This window comes from Xenopus laevis, chromosome 5S (genome assembly GCF_017654675.1).
Source record: "Xenopus laevis strain J_2021 chromosome 5S, Xenopus_laevis_v10.1, whole genome shotgun sequence".
Classification (NCBI taxonomy): Eukaryota; Metazoa; Chordata; class Amphibia; order Anura; family Pipidae; genus Xenopus; species Xenopus laevis.
This window is the reverse complement of record NC_054380.1, coordinates 47,510,797-47,532,682: the sequence shown is the minus strand read 5'-3', so window position 1 is coordinate 47,532,682 and position 21,886 is coordinate 47,510,797. Positions and strand designations below refer to the sequence as shown.

General features: G+C 39.5%; 1 protein-coding gene across 2 annotated transcripts in view; it reads left to right on the top strand.

Annotated features, from left to right (window-relative positions):
* The window catches only part of arfgef3.S (ARFGEF family member 3 S homeolog), a 175,335-nt gene that overhangs the window by 93,623 nt on the left and 59,826 nt on the right, over positions 1–21,886 (top strand). For both annotated transcript variants that reach the window (XM_018265297.2, XM_041564498.1), the window contains exons 15-18: positions 1,571–1,678; positions 3,344–3,559; positions 4,400–4,510; positions 9,261–9,411. In XM_018265297.2, coding sequence (XP_018120786.1) covers positions 1,571–1,678; positions 3,344–3,559; positions 4,400–4,510; positions 9,261–9,411 — 586 coding nt within the window. The remainder of the gene's footprint in view (positions 1–1,570; positions 1,679–3,343; positions 3,560–4,399; positions 4,511–9,260; positions 9,412–21,886) is intronic.

The window sequence follows — 21,886 nt, the reverse complement described above, 5'->3', positions numbered from 1 at the left end:
CCCTGCTCTTGTTTATATTTGTAAAGCTGAGCAATATTGGTGTATTTCACGTGCAATCATCCCATATCCTTATTTGCTCTGAAATTGTACAAGAGCTTCTTTTTTCAATAGTTTTAACAAATTGTGAATATTTATGCACATACCTTGCGTTCCAGTTATGCCACAACTTTTGTGGCAGAAAAAATATTTGATTTAAATAGTTTTTTGCAGATTGAGAATTTATATTAATTAAAATTTCTGTCAATTCTATATCCATGCACAACATCTCATTTGTGAGCCATTTACGACTATTCATGCGAATCTCACTACGATATGTGCAAATAACTGTGCAAAGTTTGTAAATGATCCCCAGGGTTCTTTAAAATACCTAACCAATTTCAATCACATTTTCATTACAGTTTATTAATGACTCAAAATTCCAGTATAAAAGGTTTATTGTGTAGCATTTTTTAAGTTAGGTACATTTTTTAAATTCAGGGTAGATGTTTTACATGCTCTGAAGTCCTTTGTATTGACATAAACACATTCTACTCTAACCATGTTCAGAGTAGACATTAGTATAGCATGCTTACTGGATATTTTAGGTGTTAGCTTCATGCATCACATAGATACTTTGTGTGGTCCACCAGTGAAGAAAGGTAAATGAAACATAATGGAAGGAACAGAAGAAGTGAATTGAGTAGTGATGCAAGAAAAACATAAAATGAAAGTTCTACCAAATCTATAGCACTATTCCATCTGCTACAGCATTTAAATCAATCTCATCTGAAGATTTAAGATTAGTTAGATGGTCTAGAACCATGTACCATATAGGATGCCTTTTCTAAGATGTCCAAAGATTCCCATATTTGGGAACACCTTTACCTCTCACTCCCTATTACTGTATTAAGGTCTCTCTCTGATGCTCTTGGCGTGATACATTTTTGCTTTGTTTATATTAAGAAAATGCGGTTATAAAAAATACCAAGCATCTAGAATATGGGTATTTCATGCATACTATTTGAAAATAAGAGGAGTCAAATTAGATTTGAAGTGCTGGATTACGTAGGCTATTTGTTGAAAGGGAAGGGAAAAGAAAGCAGAACATGGTTTCAGGCCATAAAATTGGTTGGTAAATATAAAGCCCTCATCTAACCAACAGCAACATTTTATATGGATTAAGCCTGGTTGGAAAAGTGGGCTGCACAAAATCTTTTTATATATGGTGAGAAAAGATATATATTTTTGAACAGACCGAGAATAATTAAGGAAGGGATCAAACCTGTTGTGTCATTATACACTTTAGTGTCCATAAAATTGCACTGCAGTAAGGTACCTAGTGCTGTCGGGACTTGGGTAGACGAAGTGCAGCCAGGTCCCCATCCAAATACAATCTTCTTTACAGATTTAGCTGTGCACAAGTCCCCAAGGGGATGTGGGCCCGGTGTGTTTGCACCCCAGTAGTTCTGACACTGGTGCATAGGAAGAAATATTTTATTTTTTTATTTTTTCATTTTGTATCTTATCAACCAGTCTGCTGCTTTAGTATGGGAGTTCTTAAATATATTTATATTCATTTTTATTTTTTCAGATATTGATGGCTTGGGAAGTAGCACAATCGGTGGGCAACTACTGGCATCTGCATCTACACAGTCACCCCTTCCTTCTGAGAAGAACTTGGATCCTGCAGTAATAGCAGGTATATGCTTTTATTTTTTGTTGTTAAAAGTAAACAAATTATATAATGTAGTTACATCATCTTCGTATACAGAACAGAAAATATAATGTGCCTATTACAATATAGTTGTAGCTTCACAAAATAGGTGTTTGGCGGCTGAAGTTAATGAGCCTTATCTGAAAGATGAGAAGAGGCAGAAGAGGAAATAATTTGAAAACTATAAAGTCTATGAAATGTCGCTAAGAATAGGATATTCACTAGAATACTAGAAGTTAATACAGTAAGGGGCAGATTTATCAAGGGTCGAATTTCGAAGTACAAAAAACTTCCAATATTGAATTCAAAGTTTTTTCAACAAATTTGTCAATCCTGCGGTCGAATAAAAATCTTTTGATCGAACGATGAAATCGTTCGAATCGAACGATTTTAGCAATCGATCGTAGGATTTTTATTCAATGTGTAAAATGTTGTAGAAGGTCCCCATAGGCTAACATAGCACTTCGGCAGCTTTAATTTGGCGAAGTATTGAAGTCAAAGTTTTTTTTAAAGAGACAGTACTTCGATTATCGAATGGTCAAAATATTCAAACAATTTTTACTTCGAATCGAAGTAAATTCAAAGTCGTAGTATCCTATTCGATGGTCGAAGTATCCAAAAAATTACTTTGAATTTCGAATTTTTTTACTTTGAAAATTCCCTCGAATTCACTTCGACCCTTCGTAAATCTGCTCCTAAATGTTTAACCTGGTTGTGCCATAGATTTGCAGTAACCCTTTTAGTGCAGTTGTATGGATATGCAGCAAACCTGCTTCTATGAGCTGTAAAATTATATACATGAAATGGATACATAATACATTAGTTATGGGCGGATTTGTCGCATTTCGCTGAAAAATTTGCAAAACAGAGAAAGATTTGCAAAACGTTTTGAAGTCAGTGAACGTCAAAATAGTTTTGACAAGTGACAATTTTTATACGCCTGACTCTTTTGTCCAAATGCATCTAAATCAGTGAGTGTCCAAATTATTTTGACACGTGACTATTCTGACGCGCAACAAATTTTCTTTGGTCATAGGGAATTTTTCCACTGCAAATTTTCTCAGCATTTTCGCAAAAACTTTCTCAGGCGGAGAAGTGCAGAAATTCGCCGCCTGCCGAATAAATTCGCCCATCACTAGTTACAATAGCAATGTTTATTATTATTTTGATGCATATATTGTTTTTTGGTCAGAAATAGGGATGAGTATTTTTTGGTGTATATAATATGTCAAAACTCTTTGTATACTCCATCGGGGTCAAATCAACTTTATCTAATATACAACTTGTTATTCCCAACCAATAAATCCTACCTGTTGGATGGTTGCTATGGGTTACTACTCCTGGGCAAACGTAATGCCTTTTATTATATAACCCTCTTAGGATAGTAAACGATAGGTGGTTATAATAATAGTTGAAAAGAAATTGAATACATAAAACAAAAATTTGTGTCATACACTTTAATAATAGTGCTTGCCTTTTTTTAATTAAAATGATTTTTAGCAGATTTAAGGATAATTTGGGTAATAGATCCTATACCTGTAGATTGTCTATATGGCATGCCAATATAATATCTTGCTTGATTTCTTTTCTTGCAACTACAGTACCATCCACAGCAAGAACATTTGAAATAATTTTTCTTACCTTTCCCAGGTCTGGCTTTTGCAAGGTTTATTCTCATTGGATGCTGGAAAAACTTAATAGATACCTTGTCTGCCCCTCTTACTGGAAAGATGGCAGGAAGCTCTAAAGGATTGACATTTATTTTGGGTGCAGAAGGAGTAAAAGAGCAGAATCAGAGGGAAAGAGACACTATTTGCATGAGTCTGGATGGTCTCAGAAAGGCTGCCCGTCTAAGCTGTGCTTTAGGTACTGAATATAACTCCATTACCGATGACTTAACGTTGTTGAAAGAACATTAACGTGTTTTCATCACTTTTTATGTTAACAGTTGTCAGTTTTTGTAAGATAGAGCTCAGGAGCCAAAAAGAGAGAGAAATTGCTAGCATTGTTACTACAAAAGGCCAAGTCAGTACTCCTGAGTTATGTTATATATATAATGTAATGAGTCTGCAAATTGTGTTTGATGAATAATTAGCTTGACCAGTCTATAACAACCTAGTTATTCATATTTTGCTTAATGTATCTTGACACACATTTAAATTCACTTTTAAGTTAACCTTTAAGATGTTATAGAATGGCTAATTCTAAGCCTCTTTCCAATTGTTTTTTTTTTGTTTTGTTTTTTTATAGTTTTTTAATTATTTGCCTTCTTTTGACTTTTTCCAGCTTTCATATGTCACTGACCTCATCTAAAAACAAATGCTCTGTAAAGCTACAAATATACTGTTGTTGCTACTTTTTATCACTCATCTTTTTTTACAGGCCCTGTCCAATTCATATTCCAGTCTCTTATTCAAATTAGTGCATGGTTGCTAGGGTAAATTGGACTCTAGCAAGATTGCTGAAACTAGACAGCTACTAAATTAAAAGCTAATTGCCTCAAAAACCACAAATAATAAAAAAATTAAACTAATTGCAAATTATCTGAGAATATTACTCTCTATATCATACTAATTAACTCAAAGGTGAACAACCCCTTTAAGTGTTTGTGACCTAATGGCCTTTAGGCTCATGGTTTTATACAGATCACTTTATTTGCTAGCGATTTGTGCTTCTGTTGTAATTTATTGTGTACCTTCACTCTAGGTGTGGCTGCAAACTGTGCATCTGCCCTGGCTCAGATGGCTGCAGCCTCTTGTGTTCAAGAGGAGAAAGATGAGAAGGACAACCTTGAGCACACTGATGCAATAACTCAAGGTAAGTTTGTACAGATAGCACTGAAATAACCCATGCTAAGTTTACATTATTACATAGTTAATGTTGGTTAAAAAAGAAGTTCAACACACACACAATATATAATATATAAGTTTTGTCCCAATGGAAATTCCTTTTAAAAACAAGCACTTGTTAAAGGGACAGTGCCTGTTTTGGTTGAAGAGTGTGAAAGTAAAGCTGTAGCTCAGCAACATGGACAAACTCGTGTTGCAGCTGGCCAGAGTCAATCCTAGTCAGCAGTAGGCAAATGCTGCCCAGCAACAGACCAATTATTAGCGATGCACCGAATCCAGGATTCGGTTCAGGATTTGGCCTTTTTCAGCAGGATTCGAATTCAGCTGAATCCTTCTGCCCGGCCGAACCGAATCCTAACTCGTGTATGCAAATTAGTGGCGGGGAGAGAGATGACTGCATGACCTTTTGTCACAAAACAAGGAAGTAAAAAATGTTTTCCCCTTCCCACCCCTAATGCAAATTCAGATTCGGTTCGGTATTCAGCCGACTCTTTCGCAAAGGATTCAGGGGTTTGGCCGAATTCGGTGCATCCCTACCAATTATACCACCATATTGCTGCCCCAGCCCCTAAGATCTTTATATATACATCCCAACTGTCCCGTTTTCTAGGAGTCTTGATTTTGACAGCTGAGCCAACAGTCCCGGGTTTGTTACTGAAATGTCCCAGGTTTCTCTTTGATCTCCTGCACGGATGCCAGAAACACAGGGAAGCTTTTTGACAGAGAGCCCAGAACACTGAGCAGTTGCACGAAAGGTAGCCAGTGATGCTAAGATTTTTCTCTCCCTAACGAACAAGTTTAGTGGGCACCAAACAATTGTGCATCTAACAATTTTTTTGTCCGACATTGGTCAGAAAATCGATCGGGCAGGTTAGAAAATTTTCATATTTACAGTGAAATGTATCTATTGTCCAATTGTTTGCAGGGCCAAGCTGGCAGCTACCCACATTTTTCCTGGCTTTAACGAGACAATATCTCTTGAAATGGTCTTTTTAGTTGATGGACAAATGGTACATTTAAGCAATCGTTTTAGGATAAGCTTGCTCTTACAACAAGAAAAAGATCTTTTAAATATCTTAACATCTATGGCCAACTTAGATACATTTGTAACAATTTAAGGTAAACAAAGATACAATTTTAACTATTTAAGATAAGCTGGTCTCTTGGGATAACTGAGATTCCGCTTAAGTGGCAATTTTAGCTTCAGTTTCAAAACTGCTATAACACATAAAACATGGCCCTTAAACTGTCAGAAAAATTTCTCAAACTTTCATAACCTGTAAAATGGACATGGTAATTAGGAGATGTGGCCATGAAATGGGCACATAACGCAGATCACGATTTTGTCCCTCTTTACATTTCTCAAATGTCGGGAGATATTTATATATCAGTGTGAATAAGTATAGTATCATACATGTAGCCTAGATATCCCAGCAATAATAGTAGACAAGCTGCAGATCAGACAAACAAAGGTATCACTGTGTGGCTATGAACATTTTTTAGGTCCCTGGTGAGGCCTCATCTGGAATATGCAGTTCAAGTTTTGGACTCCAGTCCTTAAGAGGGATATAAATGAGCTGGAGAGAGAGTGCAGAGACTTGCAACTAAACTGGTTAGAGGGATGGAAGACTTAAATTATGAGGGAGACTGTCAATATTGGGGTTGTTTTCTCAGGAAAAAAGGCGTTTGCGAGGGGACATGATTACACTTTGCAAGTACATTAGAGAACATTATAGACAAATAGCAGGGGACCTTTTTAACCATAAAGAGGATCACCGTACCAGAGGCCACCCCTTTATACTAGAAGAAAATAAATTTCATTTGAAGCAACGTCCGGACAGTGAGGTTGTGGAATGCACTGCCGGGTGATGTTGTGATGGCTGATTCAGTTAATGCCTTTAAGAATGGCTTGGATGATTTTTTGAACAGACATAATATCAAAGGCTATTATGATACTAAACTCTATAGTTAGTATAGGTATGGGTATATATAATTTATGTGAAAGTATGGATGCTGGGTTTTCATTTGGAGGGGTTGAACTTGATGGAACTTGATGTCTTTTTTCAACCCGATTTAACTATGTAACTGAATACTGTATTTTCTGGGATTTTATAACCATCCTGAAAGCCAGAGGGACGCAGCTGCTTCCCTCTAGCTGACCATAGCTTTCCATTCCCTACATGCTAAATATTGAGTGGGCTCTTGTCAGATCCCTGACCGGATTTAATATTTTGCAATTAGAGGACTACTGAAAGAACTATATCTATAACCCTAACCTTTGAAACATTGCAAAATGTAAAAGCTGAGTAAATTGCAAAGGTTCTCAGAAGAGCACTCTGCACTGTTTTTCTTTCATTTCCAGCTTAAATTTACATCCCCCCCTGAAATCAAAACAATAGTATATTAGTATATTTTAGATGCTGATGCATGAAATAATTAGCCAACCAAGATTTTCTTAGTTGAAAAAGGTCCAAAAATGTTCTTTCAAAGAAAAACTCAGGAAAAAATGTTCCCTTATTTAGTACACTATTTTACACATTTATAGTAACACATTATTAGAGATTCAGTTATAGTAATATGTTATAAGGGATAAATATAACATATGCAGGTATGGGATATATTATCTATAGTGCCATATGGGTGATTTTCTGAATAAGGGTTTGGCTTATAAGAATGCCAGCACTATGTTATGCCTGAACTGCACTATTGCTAAATACAGTCTCTCACTGCAACATATGCTCATATATGCAGGTCCTTTTTTTAAATGAACACACACTGTGCAAATTTTATGTTCGCAGTCTTAATCTCAAAGTTGCAAGTAATATTGCACTTTTACATGTTTTACCTTGAGCCATTATTTTGTGATGGTCTCTGTGCTGCCTCAGAGATCACCTGACCAGAAGTACTACAGCTCTAACTGTAACAGGAAGAAGTGTGGAAGCAAAACACAGAACTTTGTCTGTTAATCGGCTCGTGAGACCTAACATGTAAAGGTGGCCATAGATGCAAAGATCCGCTCGTTTGGCGATCTTTCCCCAATATGCCATTAACAAGCATGGCTATATCAGGGGTAATCTGATTGTTCGGCCGTATGGCCGAACGATCCGATTACGATGTGCCATGGGCTCCGGTGGGATCGTTCGGGTTAAAATCAAACCTGACCGATCGACCAAACGACTGATCTCCGCCGGACGAAAGATGTCGGCACACCCCACACACGATCCGAAAATCGTACGAATCCTCGATTCGTACGATAGGATCTGTGTGTCTATGGCCACCTTAAGGATTGTTTGGTTTGTTTGTGTGCACCGTGAATCATAGCATCCCAGGAGACAGCACTTATTTCTTAAAATCACAATTTTCTATTTAGGATTACCCAATGTCTCATACTACTAAAAAAGTATATTTTAAGAAAATAGTTTATTTATATGAAGCAGGGTTTTAGATACGAGCTGTTTTATGCAATATATTTTTATAGAAACCTACGTTGTTCTAGGGCAGTGGTCCCAAACCAGTAGCTCGTGAGCAACATGTTGTTCTCCAACCCCTTGGATGTTGCTCTCAGTGGCCTCAAAGCAGGTGCCTATTTTTGAATTCAAGACTTGGAGGCAAGTTTTGGTTGTATAAAAAACAGGTGCACTGTCAAACAAAGCCTCAATGTAGGTTGACAATCCACATAAGGGCTACTAAATGGCCAATCAGAGCCCTTATTTGGCACCCCAAGAACATTTTTCATGCTAGTGTTGCTCCCCAACTCCTTTTACTTCTGAATGTTGCTCATGGGTTCAAAAGGTTGGGGATCTCTGTTCTAGGGTATAGTTTTTTTTAATAATTTAGAGCACTTTTAAATGGTAAATAAATGCCCACAAATAATAATGACCATAATATTTAATACAATAAATAAATATTGCCATTAAAAATGGCCATATGGTGGAATAATTACTCTTAATAGGATATTGTATCCTGGTTCCCCAAACAGATAAAATGTCCAGGTGTATATTCCCTAAAATAGATTTATATCACCCATCAACAGTGGCGGAGGTAATGTGAGACTTTGCACAATAATATGGCTTTTGTGCAGGAGCCTAGCATGTGGTGCTTTCATTAATTCTTGCTGGGGACAAAGTATTAAGTATGTATTTAGTCTGTATATCCACTGAATTTTCCACTAAACAACTTGTAAACAATAATCAATCAAAATTGACTACTTTTCTTTTTTGGGGGTCAATTTTCTATAGTTCCCAGAACTGCAAATGGCGCACATTCCCCTCATTGTGCTTCTTAACGTTGAAGGCTACAGAACTTTTCATTCTTATGCAGAATTTCTCCCTTACCTGTACAGGTATAGCATCTATTAATAGAAATGCTTGGGACCTGGAAATTTCAGGATAAGGGATCTTTCAGTAATTTGGATCAACATACCTTACGCCTGCTAAAAATCATTTAAACATTACCTAGACTCAATAGGTTTGTTCTGCCAAGGAGAAACAAAAAAATCATGCTGTGGCCTATGGTGGACATAAAAACATGTCCCGATGCTTGTTTGTTTTTTTGCTTTTCAAATAGTAACGTTTTTATAATGCACTTTTATTAGATTTGTTACTCACCAAAATAAGCCACAAAAATTTTTTTTTTTCAAAAGCTATAGTTGATAATTGAATGACCCTATCAGGTTCTTATCATAGGAATTACATTTTCTTCTAACTTTTTTTGAACAGTAAAACAGAAAGTGGAACAAAAATTGGAACAGATGGGAAAGCAAGGAAGTTACCGACTGCACCCTGCTCATGTTCTCTGCATGGACGCAATTCTTAATGTTGGTCTTGAAATGGGAAGCCACAACCAAGACTGTTGGCCTCATGTGTTCAGGTTTGGATTCACCACTAAAGATTTGCAATGAATCATGTTAAAAATAAAGTGGGTGCCCATAGTGTTTTAATACAAAAATGTTTCAAATAGATTTTACCTTAATCTATGCATTTTCCCTTCAGATAGAAAACTTGAAAGGGGTAGTTCACCTTTTTACAAATTTTCACCATGCTGTCTCTGCTAAATTAACCATTTAGAAATAAGGTCTAGTTAGAAAAATGACAAAAAATTTTAAAAGACAACACTCAGTCCAAGTGGCTTTCGTTTCCCCCTGGAAGAGGAGGCCGCTGACCTGATCTAAAAACTTAAAGGAGAGAGTGGCAGTGTTATAGAGCCAGGAGAGTGCACACTTCTAGCAGTAATTCACATGCACATTCTCTTCTTTGCTTATTTACATTTACAGTATTAAATAATGCTATGATGATGAGTTAGGAAGACACAGGGCACACACTGTAGTGGATGCTCACTCTGCTCTGACTTCTCCTGGATTCTTCAGCTGTCAGAGTGCTTGTCTCTTGCATCAGGTAGGTTCTGTGTTTTAAAAAAAGGAAGCATGGGAAGAAATTATTTTTAACTACCGTAATCCCAACAGGGAAAGCATAAGAAAGAGCTTAAGGGTAAGGGCACACCTTGCGATTTGGGGAGATTTAGTCGCCTGGTGACTAATCGCCTCGTCATTGCGACGACTAATCTCCTCAAACGCCTTCCCTCGTTTACTTGTGAGGCAACTTTGGCGACTTTGGAATATGAAGCCTGTACTATGCCGCAGGCGACTTTTCATTATTGCTGGCGCAAGACAGAGGGAAGGTGTTCGGGGGATAATCACCGCAAAGACGAGGCGATTAGTCGCCAGGCGACTAAATCTCCCCGAATCGCCAGGTCTGCCCTTACCCTAAAAATGTGAACTATCCCTTTAATCACTGACACTTGAGGATCCACTGGAATGTTGAACAATTAGGGTTCCATTGAATTACACAATAAGATAAACATCCAAACACCAGCAGGTTTCACCAGATCCAAACTTTCTCAGATGTTTACTCATTGTTAAATTAAATGTAATGATAATATACATTCTTAAAGGGAAACTCCACAAAAACCTAACTTAAGCTTTTTGAAACACAATTTCAAGCAATTTTGCAATATACATCAATTAAAAAATATGCAGACGTTTCATGATTTTAATGGTTTTTGACAGTTCCCTAAGCCTAGCCCCCTGCTCTCCTGCTGATCTTTCTACTTTGCTGAGCTGGCTGACCACTTTTACTTTGTTTTAGCAGCCAGCTGTCCATAGCCTGCATCCTCCAAATCCCACAATTCAATAAGGAAAGGAACATCACAGTGCAATGCATTTTGGATTATGTTGTCTGTAAACTGTGGAGAAGCTGTTACAATTTGTAACATCTATGTTTTAGTCCCTCTTTCCCTGCCAGGATTTCAAATGATGCAGAAAGAGAACTGTGTAATGCCCGAAGGCGCAGTTGAAGTAAGGACCAAAGAGGAAGCAACAAATCAGGTTCGCAGTACAGAAAAGGGTTTATCAAAGAATGGTCGTCAAACAGGCAGAATGGTCAAGACAGGCAGCACAGATTCAAAGTCGATAACAGGCAAAGGTTCAAAACACGGAAGATCAAGACAGAATATATCGCACCCAGGAACTATATGAAACAGACCTATAATTGGGCAAGGTCAGGAAGGAAATGAGGGTCTTTATAGTCCAGTCTATTGGCGCCAAAATTGACGCGCTTGCGTCAGACGCAGACGCCAGCGCCCCCACGCTGACGCCTTGACGCCGGCGCCCGATTCTGACGCCGGCGTCCGTTCCGTCGCCGGCGACCAATCACAGGGCGAGAAGGAGATGATGCAGGAGGATTGCGACCAGCCGGAACCATGTGCAGGGAAGAGGAATCGCCATTTTGGACGCCATCTTGGAGCAGGTCAGAAGATTCCATTACAGTACCCCCTTCCTTAGGGGGGGCCTCAGGACCACCGGGACCAGGACGAGAAGGAAACTGCCTATGAAACCTGCGAACAAGGATGGGGGCATGGACATCAGATTTTTTCACCCAAGAGCATTCCTCGGGACCGAAACCCTTCCATTCGACAAGATACTGGAGAGCGCCCCTGGAAAAACGAGAGTCCAGAATCCTGCTGACTTCAAATTCTAGATGGTCATCGATAACAACAGGAGCTGTGGAAGAAGAAGAGGAGGAAGACACTGCAGGTTTAAGGAGAGACACATGAAAAGCATTGGGGATCCGCATCTCGGGAGGAAGAAGAAGACGAACTGCCACAGGGTTGATGACCTCGATGATGGGAAAGGGACCGATGAATTTGGGGCCAAGCTTGGGAGTGGGAATCTTGAGGCGAATATTCCGTGTAGACAACCAGACCTTGTCACCAGGAGCATAGGGTGGAGCGGCAATTCTTTTCCTGTCGGCAAACTTCTTCTGGGAGGACGAACTTTTTTCCAAATTAGCAGTGGTGGCCTGCCAGATGGCCAGCATATGAGCGGCTTGATCATTAGCAGCAGGAACGTTTGTGAGTAAGAGATCCTGAGGGAATGCCAATGGGTTTCGGCCATACACACAGAAGAAAGGAGATTTCTGGGAAGAAGAATGAAAAGAATTGTTATGAGCAAACTCCGCCCAGGGAAGAAGGTCCGACCAGTCGTCTTGACACAAGGATACATGGCAACGAAGAAATTGCTCCAAGGCCTGGTTAACACGTTCAGCGGAACCATTGGACTGAGGATGATAAGAAGAAGAAAATTGAAGAGAAATATTTAAAGCTTTACACAGTGACCTCCAAAACTTAGACACAAATTGGGGGCCACGATCGGACACAATTTCTGCAGGAAAGCCATGGAGGCGAAAAATATGTTTAATAAATAGTTCAGAAAGTTCTGGAGCGGAAGGCAGTTTGCGGAGAGGAGTGAAATGAGCCATCTTACTGAATCTGTCGATAACAACCCAAATGACAGTGTGGCCGGAGGAAATGGGCAAATCTACAATAAAGTCCATGGCGAGATGAGTCCAGGGTCGAGATGGGATGGGTAGTGGAAGAAGAAAACCCTTGGGAGGAGAATGTCCGGATTTAGACACAGCACACGTGGAACATGAGGAGACAAAATCTTTAACGTCCTTTCTTAAGGTTGGCCACCATACTAGACGAGACAAAAGCTCGGTCGTCTTCTGAATTCCAGGATGTCCAGCCTGTTTGGAACAATGAGAAATATGGAAGAAGGTAGATTCCGCACACCAGATCATCAATTAAAAATCACCATCTTTATTTAACCATGTTAAAACACACGCTGCTTGACGCGTTTCGGGCTCAGCTGCCCTTAATCATAAGCATAAGAGAGAGTAGCAAGGGTAACAGTTTAAATAGCTAATCGCTATAGTGACCTCCAATGGTCAGAAATAGGTATTAAGTTACAAGAATTTCATTAGTTACAAAAATTTAAAATGTATCTATCGTAATATATAAAGATACAAATCAGTTACAATTAAGACCAAAAATAATTATGTATAAAGTTGTCACAAATCATTTAGACAATTGGTACATTATGATTAGCCACTTAATTCGTTCAAATAAAATGTGAAATATCAAATCTAGTATTTAACCCATCTGGATTGCGTGTGTGTAAAGTTAGAATCCAAAAAGCTTCACGATTATTTAGAGAAAGGAGTGGATCACCTCCCCTTATGGGGGTAAATACTTTTTCAATTATTTTAACTCCTAGATCCTGAACGCCATGTTTGCTACAGGATTTGAAATGCTTGCCAATAGGGGATTTAATATCACCCTTTTCTATTGCAAGTAAATGTTCTCTTACTCTATCTTTAAGGGGACGAATTGTACGTCCAACATATTGCTTCATACAGCATTTACATTCAAGTAAGTACACAACCCTACTACTGCAGCAATTATTATATGTACGGTTGTTGTATGTTTTTCCTGTAACATTTGATTTGAAGTCTGTACTAATCGAAATAACAGAACATGTTTTGCATGGAAATTTCCCACATTTATAAGTGCCCTTCGTCGCCAGCCAAGTGTTAGATGAAAAAGAACTTCGACTGGAAACCATACTCGGCGAAAGTTTGGTTCCCAAAGTAGGAGACCGTCTTGAAATTGTTTTTAGTTCACTATCTTGCAAAATTTTTTTCATTGTTGGATCATTATATAAAACTGGGATATGTTTACGTACTATTTTGCAAATATCATTAAATTCCATACTATATTGTGTACTAAAATAAATAATAGTTTTATCATTACTGTTAGATGGCAAGGTATTTCTACCGTCATGCCTTCTTTCTTTATTTTTATGTAAGAGATTGTGTCTCTCCCTTGTTCTAGCTCGTTGATAAGCCGACTCCACCAAATCCGGAGAATAGCCTCTGTCTATAAGCTTATTTTTTAAAATGACAGATTGTTCATCATAAAACTCCAATGAAGAGCAGTTTCGTCTGAAGCGCAAAAATTGACTAAATGGAATACTTGTCTTAGTATGGTGAGGGTGACAACTATCCGCCCTCAGAAGGGTATTACCCGCTGTAGGTTTAATGTAGACTTTAGATTCAATTTTACCTGTATCAGATGAGCCAATTAGCAAAGTATCCAAAAATTCAATGTCAGTGGGATTTTTGTTCAAAGTAAATGTCAAATTAAAGGAATTAGTATTAATATCGTCTATATAGCGACCGTACCATACAATATAGTCGCTGAAAGGGTTACTTTCAGCGACTATATTGTATGGTACGGTCGCTATATAGACGATTTAATATTTATTTGGCGTGGAACACCTACCGAGCTTACAATGTTTTTGGATTATCTTAATACTAATTCCTTTAATTTGACATTTACTTTGAACAAAAATCCCACTGACATTGAATTTTTGGATACTTTGCTAATTGGCTCATCTGATACAGGTAAAATTGAATCTAAAGTCTACATTAAACCTACAGCGGGTAATACCCTTCTGAGGGCGGATAGTTGTCACCCTCACCATACTAAGACAAGTATTCCATTTAGTCAATTTTTGCGCTTCAGACGAAACTGCTCTTCATTGGAGTTTTATGATGAACAATCTGTCATTTTAAAAAATAAGCTTATAGACAGAGGCTATTCTCCGGATTTGGTGGAGTCGGCTTATCAACGAGCTAGAACAAGGGAGAGACACAATCTCTTACATAAAAATAAAGAAAGAAGGCATGACGGTAGAAATACCTTGCCATCTAACAGTAATGATAAAACTATTATTTATTTTAGTACACAATATAGTATGGAATTTAATGATATTTGCAAAATAGTACGTAAACATATCCCAGTTTTATATAATGATCCAACAATGAAAAAAATTTTGCAAGATAGTGAACTAAAAACAATTTCAAGACGGTCTCCTACTTTGGGAACCAAACTTTCGCCGAGTATGGTTTCCAGTCGAAGTTCTTTTTCATCTAACACTTGGCTGGCGACGAAGGGCACTTATAAATGTGGGAAATTTCCATGCAAAACATGTTCTGTTATTTCGATTAGTACAGACTTCAAATCAAATGTTACAGGAAAAACATACAACAACCGTACATATAATAATTGCTGCAGTAGTAGGGTTGTGTACTTACTTGAATGTAAATGCTGTATGAAGCAATATGTTGGACGTACAATTCGTCCCCTTAAAGATAGAGTAAGAGAACATTTACTTGCAATAGAAAAGGGTGATATTAAATCCCCTATTGGCAAGCATTTCAAATCCTGTAGCAAACATGGCGTTCAGGATCTAGGAGTTAAAATAATTGAAAAAGTATTTACCCCCATAAGGGGAGGTGATCCACTCCTTTCTCTAAATAATCGTGAAGCTTTTTGGATTCTAACTTTACACACACGCAATCCAGATGGGTTAAATACTAGATTTGATATTTCACATTTTATTTGAACGAATTAAGTGGCTAATCATAATGTACCAATTGTCTAAATGATTTGTGACAACTTTATACATAATTATTTTTGGTCTTAATTGTAACTGATTTGTATCTTTATATATTACGATAGATACATTTTAAATTTTTGTAACTAATGAAATTCTTGTAACTTAATACCTATTTCTGACCATTGGAGGTCACTATAGCGATTAGCTATTTAAACTGTTACCCTTGCTACTCTCTCTTATGCTTATGATTAAGGGCAGCTGAGCCCGAAACGCGTCAAGCAGCGTGTGTTTTAACATGGTTAAATAAAGATGGTGATTTTTAATTGATGATCTGGTGTGCGGAATCTACCTTCTTCCATATTTCTGCTTGTATATGGCGTGGGACGCCAAAGTTCCTGCACCCGGACGTACGCAATATATTGCCGGCTTGTGAATTTACTAAATCTGCGGTGAGTCTGAGCGGTTTTCATATCTCCTTTGTTTGGAACAATGAGACTGAGACAAAATAGTAAGACGAAATTCAGGAGGGACAAAAGCAACACCAAGAGGAGTTTCCGCAGGAGCAGAATCTTGAGCGGACAACAATTGGGAGGCACAGGAAGGGAACAAGGCAGCAATGATCTTGATAGAGGGTACAATAGGTTCAGGTTCCTTGGACACAGAATCTTCGGGAATAAAGCTTCTGGATAAGGCATCGGCCTTCCTGTTTCTGGAGCCAGGACGAAAAGTAATGACAAAATTAAAACGGGAAAAGAAAAGTGCCCACCTGGCTTGTCGGGGATTCAGACGTTTGAGGGTTTGGATGAACTCAAGATTTTTATGGTCGGTAAAAATCGTCACAGGAACCGAAGAACCCTCCAGTAAGTGTCTCCATTCCTCCAAGGCTAATTTGATGGCGAGTAGTTCCCGATTCCCCACATCATAGTTCTGTTCAGGGGCAGAAAATTTTTTAGAAAAGAACGCACAAGGATGGAGTTTACCGTCAGAGATGGATCTCTGTGATAAGACTGCACCAGCTCCGACATCAGAGGCGTCAACTTCCATGAAGAAGGGTTGTAGGGGATCCGGGTGCCGAAGAATTGGAGCGGAAGAAAAGGCCTCTTTGAGGGACTTGAAGGATTCCAGGGCTTGGGGAGACCAGTGTTGAGGTTTGCCCCCCTTACGAATCAGGGCCAGAATTGGAGAGAGTCTGGAAGAAAAATTTTTTATAAACTGTCTGTAATAATTGGCAAAGCCAACAAACCTCTGAATGGCTTTGACACTGGTAGGAAGAGGCCAGTCCAGGATTGCAGACACTTTGGCAGGATCCATCTTGAAACCTAGAGGAGAAATAATATAGCCAAGGAAAGAAATGGAAGAGACTTCAAAGGTGCATTTCTCCAATTTAGCAAAGAGACTGTTCTTCCTTAGCCTGGAGAGGACCTCACGTACATGGGTACGATGTTCCGAAAGGTCTTTAGAAAAAACAAGAATGTCATCTAGATAAACGACCACACATAGACCCAACAAATCCCGAAAAATATCATTAACGAACTCCTGGAAGACCGCAGGAGCATTACAGAGACCAAAGGGCATGACCAAATACTCGTAATGTCCATCACGGGTATTAAAGGCGGTCTTCCACTCGTCCCCTTCACGGATCCGGATAAGATTGTATGCCCCCCGAAGATCCAGCTTTGTAAAGATATTGGCACCCCTAAGCTGATCGAACAGTTCAGAAATAAGAGGAAGAGGGTACCTGTTTTTAACTGTGATCTTGTTGAGTCCTCTGTAGTCGATGCAGGGCCGCAAACTACCATCCTTTTTCTCAACAAAGAAGAAACCTGCTCCAGCAGGGGAGGTGGAAGGACGGATGAATCCTCTCTGGAGATTCTCCTGGATGTATAACTTCATAGCAGAAGTTTCCGAAGGGGAGAGTGGGTAGGTGCGGCCCCTGGGGGGCATAGAGCCGGATAGAAGTTCCACAGGGCAATCGTAAGGCCGATGGGGAGGAAGAGTCTCAGCGGAACACTTGTTAAATACATCGGAAAATGCTTGGTACACAGAGGGAATAGAGGAATTAGAGGACACAGAAGAAACTTTGACAACCGGAACAGTGGGTAGGCATTTTTGTAAACAAAAAGGACTCCATCTGGAAACTTGCAATGAGGACCAGTCAATGACTGGATTATGTACACGTAACCATGGCAGACCCAGGACAACCGGAGTGGAAGGGCAATCAATGAGGAGGAAGGATAGTCTCTCCAAATGCATGGTGCCCACCTTGAAGGAAAGTTCCTGAGTAGAATGCGAGATGAAGGCAGACGACAGGGGACGATCATCAATCGCCAGGACACGAAGAGGAACAGCCAAGGGTTGAAGAGGGATGGAATGGAGTCCTGCAAAGGTTCGGTCCATGAAGTTTCCTGCAGCACCGGAATCTAGAAAGGCTTGTGAAGAAAACTTTAGAGAGCCAAGCTGGATCTGTACCGGAAGAAGGAAACGTAGAGCAGAGGAATGGGGAGAATGACAAATCCCACCCAGGTAAGTCTCCCCATGCTTACCTAGGCTTTGGCGTTTCCCGGCTTCACTGGACACTCCTGGGCAAAGTGGGTTTTACCCCCACAGTAAAGGCATAGACCGGCCGCCCTTCTCCGGAGTTTCTCCTGTTCGGACAGACGGGCCCGCCCAATCTGCATGGGTTCTTCAGCCGGCAAGGAGGAAGAAGCAGAATCCATAGGAGCAGGAGGAAGCACTGGGGGAGCAGGATTGAAAAGCAGGGGTCTCTGGAAGCGGGGGGCCAAAGAAGGTTGGAACCGGGGGTACCTTTTTGTACGCTCTCGGTCGAGTTCGAGCTGGAACTCCCTCTGCCGGGTATCCACCTTCACCGCCAAGGCCACCAGATCCTCCCACCGAGAAGGAATTTCCCGGGAAACGAGGTCATTCTTAATGCGTATAGCCAAGCCGTTGTAAAAGGCCGCGTGGTAACCATCGTTATTCCAGGAGGTCTCTGCCACCAGAGTACGAAATTCAATGGCATACTCGGGGACTGAGCGAGTGCCTTGTTGAAGCTGGAACAGTCGAGCCGAGGCTGCAGTAGTACGACCTGGAGCATCAAACACCGTCCGGAGTTCTTGGAGAAAAGCCCCGGCGTTGTCGATCAGCGGGTCTCTCTTCTCCCAAAGGGGTGATGCCCATTCCAGAGCCTTCCCCTGCAGACGGGAGATGACATAACCAACCTTGGCTTGCTCGGAGACGAACTGGCCTGGCTGCAGAGTGAATTGAATTTCACATTGGTTAATAAAACCTCGACAAGCTTTTGGGTCTCCGCTGAAAAGAGGTGGAGCAGGAACACGAGGTTCAGACACCTGAAGAGGAGCAGGAACGGCAGGAACAGGCACAGCCGCAGGAGCCGCAGGAGACATGGCAGTCAATTTCTCCAGGATAACATCAATAGCCTGGCCAATTTGAGACTGCTGGGCTTCATAGGATTTCATGCGAGAAGCCAACCCCCGAATGGCCCCTCCGACATCGAGGGGTACTTGGGCCTCCTCCGAGGGGTCCATGGCCCAATTATACTGTAATGCCCGAAGGCGCAGTTGAAGTAAGGACCAAAGAGGAAGCAACAAATCAGGTTCGCAGTACAGAAAAGGGTTTATCAAAGAATGGTCGTCAAACAGGCAGAATGGTCAAGACAGGCAGCACAGATTCAAAGTCGATAACAGGCAAAGGTTCAAAACACGGAAGATCAAGACAGAATATATCGCACCCAGGAACTATATGAAACAGACCTATAATTGGGCAAGGTCAGGAAGGAAATGAGGGTCTTTATAGTCCAGTCTATTGGCGCCAAAATTGACGCGCTTGCGTCAGACGCAGACGCCAGCGTCCCCACGCTGACGCCTTGACGCCGGCGCCCGATTCTGACGCCGGCGTCCGTTCCGTCGCCGGCGACCAATCACAGGGCGAGAAGGAGATGATGCAGGAGGATTGCGACCAGCCGGAACCATGTGCAGGGAAGAGGAATCGCCATTTTGGACGCCATCTTGGAGCAGGTCAGAAGATTCCATTACAAACTGTTACACAGCTGAATTTCAGCATAGAAAATGCCATTTATTCATACTTTTTGAAACGGGTAACTGTGATGAATATTTTAGGGGTTTCTGTGTTATGTGGGCCTCTTTATCAAATTTTGGTTTGGAAGCCGGAGTTCCCCTTTAAGCACAGCGTTTTTAGTCACTACAAATGCACATGTTCAAAAATACATATCCCTATTTATAATTAATCCTGGAGAAACAAAAAAAAGATTATTTCAGAAAGCAAAATCTCACTAAAAAAAAAAAAACCAAACACTTTTTAGCCTGGAGTAGGTAGACAAAAATCTGTATATATATGTTCAAATGAGAGATGTCTCTACTCTAGGTACTTTAAATGTATTAAAAAGAGATATTAAGCTTATTTGGGTGGTTCAGAAACCCTTAGATCAAAAACATCAGAAAGTATCCAATAAAACATTATAAGGTACTTAGTGCCAGAAATGGTTGGCCAAATTTCATCCCAAACCTGTAACCCTGTGGGTTTCAGGTCAACCCACACATGACTGGAACAAAGCACCACACACATCAGGAACTGTCAAAAATTATTTATTTCAAACAATAATTTCCAACATCTTGATCACAAATTGTGATCTTCATCAGGGAAAAACCCACAGCTTGCCTAGTTTTGTCTACATAAAGGTCATAGGAACAGACTAAAATGTTGACAATGATGTAGTGAATAAAGCGCAACAATTTTTTTTCGTTTTTAAAAGTTACTAAAGTGCACCTTATTATCTTTTTTGATTTTGATTTTGGTGTATGATGCAGTATTAGATAGCACCTGGGTCATATACAGTAACTAGGGACAAGGGAGTGCTGAAACGATTGGACTAGTGAATATATGTATATATTCAGACCTATAGATATACTTTTGTGCTTTGTTCTTTTCTATGTGAAAACATAGAACACTCAGGAGCTCTAGTGATTAAAGGAGAAGGAAAGGTTAAAACTAAGTAAGCCTTATCAGAAAGGCCCATCTAAATATACCAGTAAACCCCCAAAGTAGTGCTGCTCTGAGTCCCCTGTCAAAAGAAACACTGCATTTCTTTCCTTCTATTGTGTACACATGGGCTTCTGTATCAGACTTCCTGCCTTCAGCTTAAACCTCATTGCCCTGGGCAAGAGCATGCTCAGTTTGCTGCTCTTCCCCAACCCCCTCCCTTCTCTACTGTAATCTGAGCCCAGAGCAGGGAGAGACTCAGGCAGGAAGTGATGTCACACCATGTTAATACTGCAGCTCCTATCCTTAACAAACAGAGAGTTTCTAGAGCTTTTTACTCAGGTATGGTAAAACATTCTACAGAATAAATATAGCATTCTAGCTTGCACTATTGCAGCTAATCTTTTGGCAATAAAATGCCTCCGTAGCTTTCCTTCTCCTTTAAGCAGAGAGCTTATAAGCCCCAGCCAATTAAAATACACCTGTAAATAATTCCCTGTTTTAAAGGCTGAATGGCAGTTTTAGGCAATATTTGGATACAATTTGTATAGGCCTTTAGTTTTCAGGTTGAGAACAGCATCCCTTTTTGAACAAATGCCACCACGTTAGCAATTTGCCAATCTCTTGCCACCATGCTAGACATCAAATATTACTGTCCCCTGGGGTGAATACTATCAAGCTCAACCATCATTAGTAAGTTATTAGAACTGGTTAAAAACTGTTAGCGAATTGTTAAAAGGAAGTCTTTGAGAGTTATGTAAATAGAGAAAAAATAACTCTTCATAATTCAAATTAATTACCGATAATACTAAGGGTATCCGCCTTTCTTGTTTTTTTTTTACAATTTGCTTATTTCAAAATAGTTTAGGTGTAAAAAAATTGAATGACATAAATATATGTTTTGTTTTTTTTCAATCTCAAAGCTAACCTTTATGTAAAACCATGTTTGTTTTGTTTGGTTATGTCTTTCCTTTCAAGGCAATATATTTACCGTTATATTTGTGAAGTAACATTTTAAAGACATTGGGTTTTTATTCTGTGTTTAATTTAATGAAAAGTCATTCCCAGTAAATATGTATGTTTTTATACTGCCAAAATTAGCCTGTGTAAAATGTAGTGTCTAAATTACTCTTTTATACAGTTGTTTCTCAGCATAATCTCACTGATGTTAGTACTGTTGATGAATTTATTTTAGTATGTTCCTGAACTGCCTAAAAGCTAAAAAAGAAAAAAAAACTATTCTATTAACTTTTTAACCCTGTTACTCTAGTTAGAATGTATATAATTGATATTTTCTTGCTTGACCAAGTTGTAAAACTTCTACTTTATGAAGTAGCTAGATAAATCTTATTTTCCTACACAGAACATGTAGTTTTTGGGAATCAGAACTGATTTTTTTTATGAAGGTTTTTAGGAATCACAATTTCTTAATTTATGAACAAATTACAATTCTGAATTTGGTCTTTTTAGTACAACACGCTTTCAAAAACTTAGGGCATTGTCTATATTGTAAATAAAAACAGAATGGCA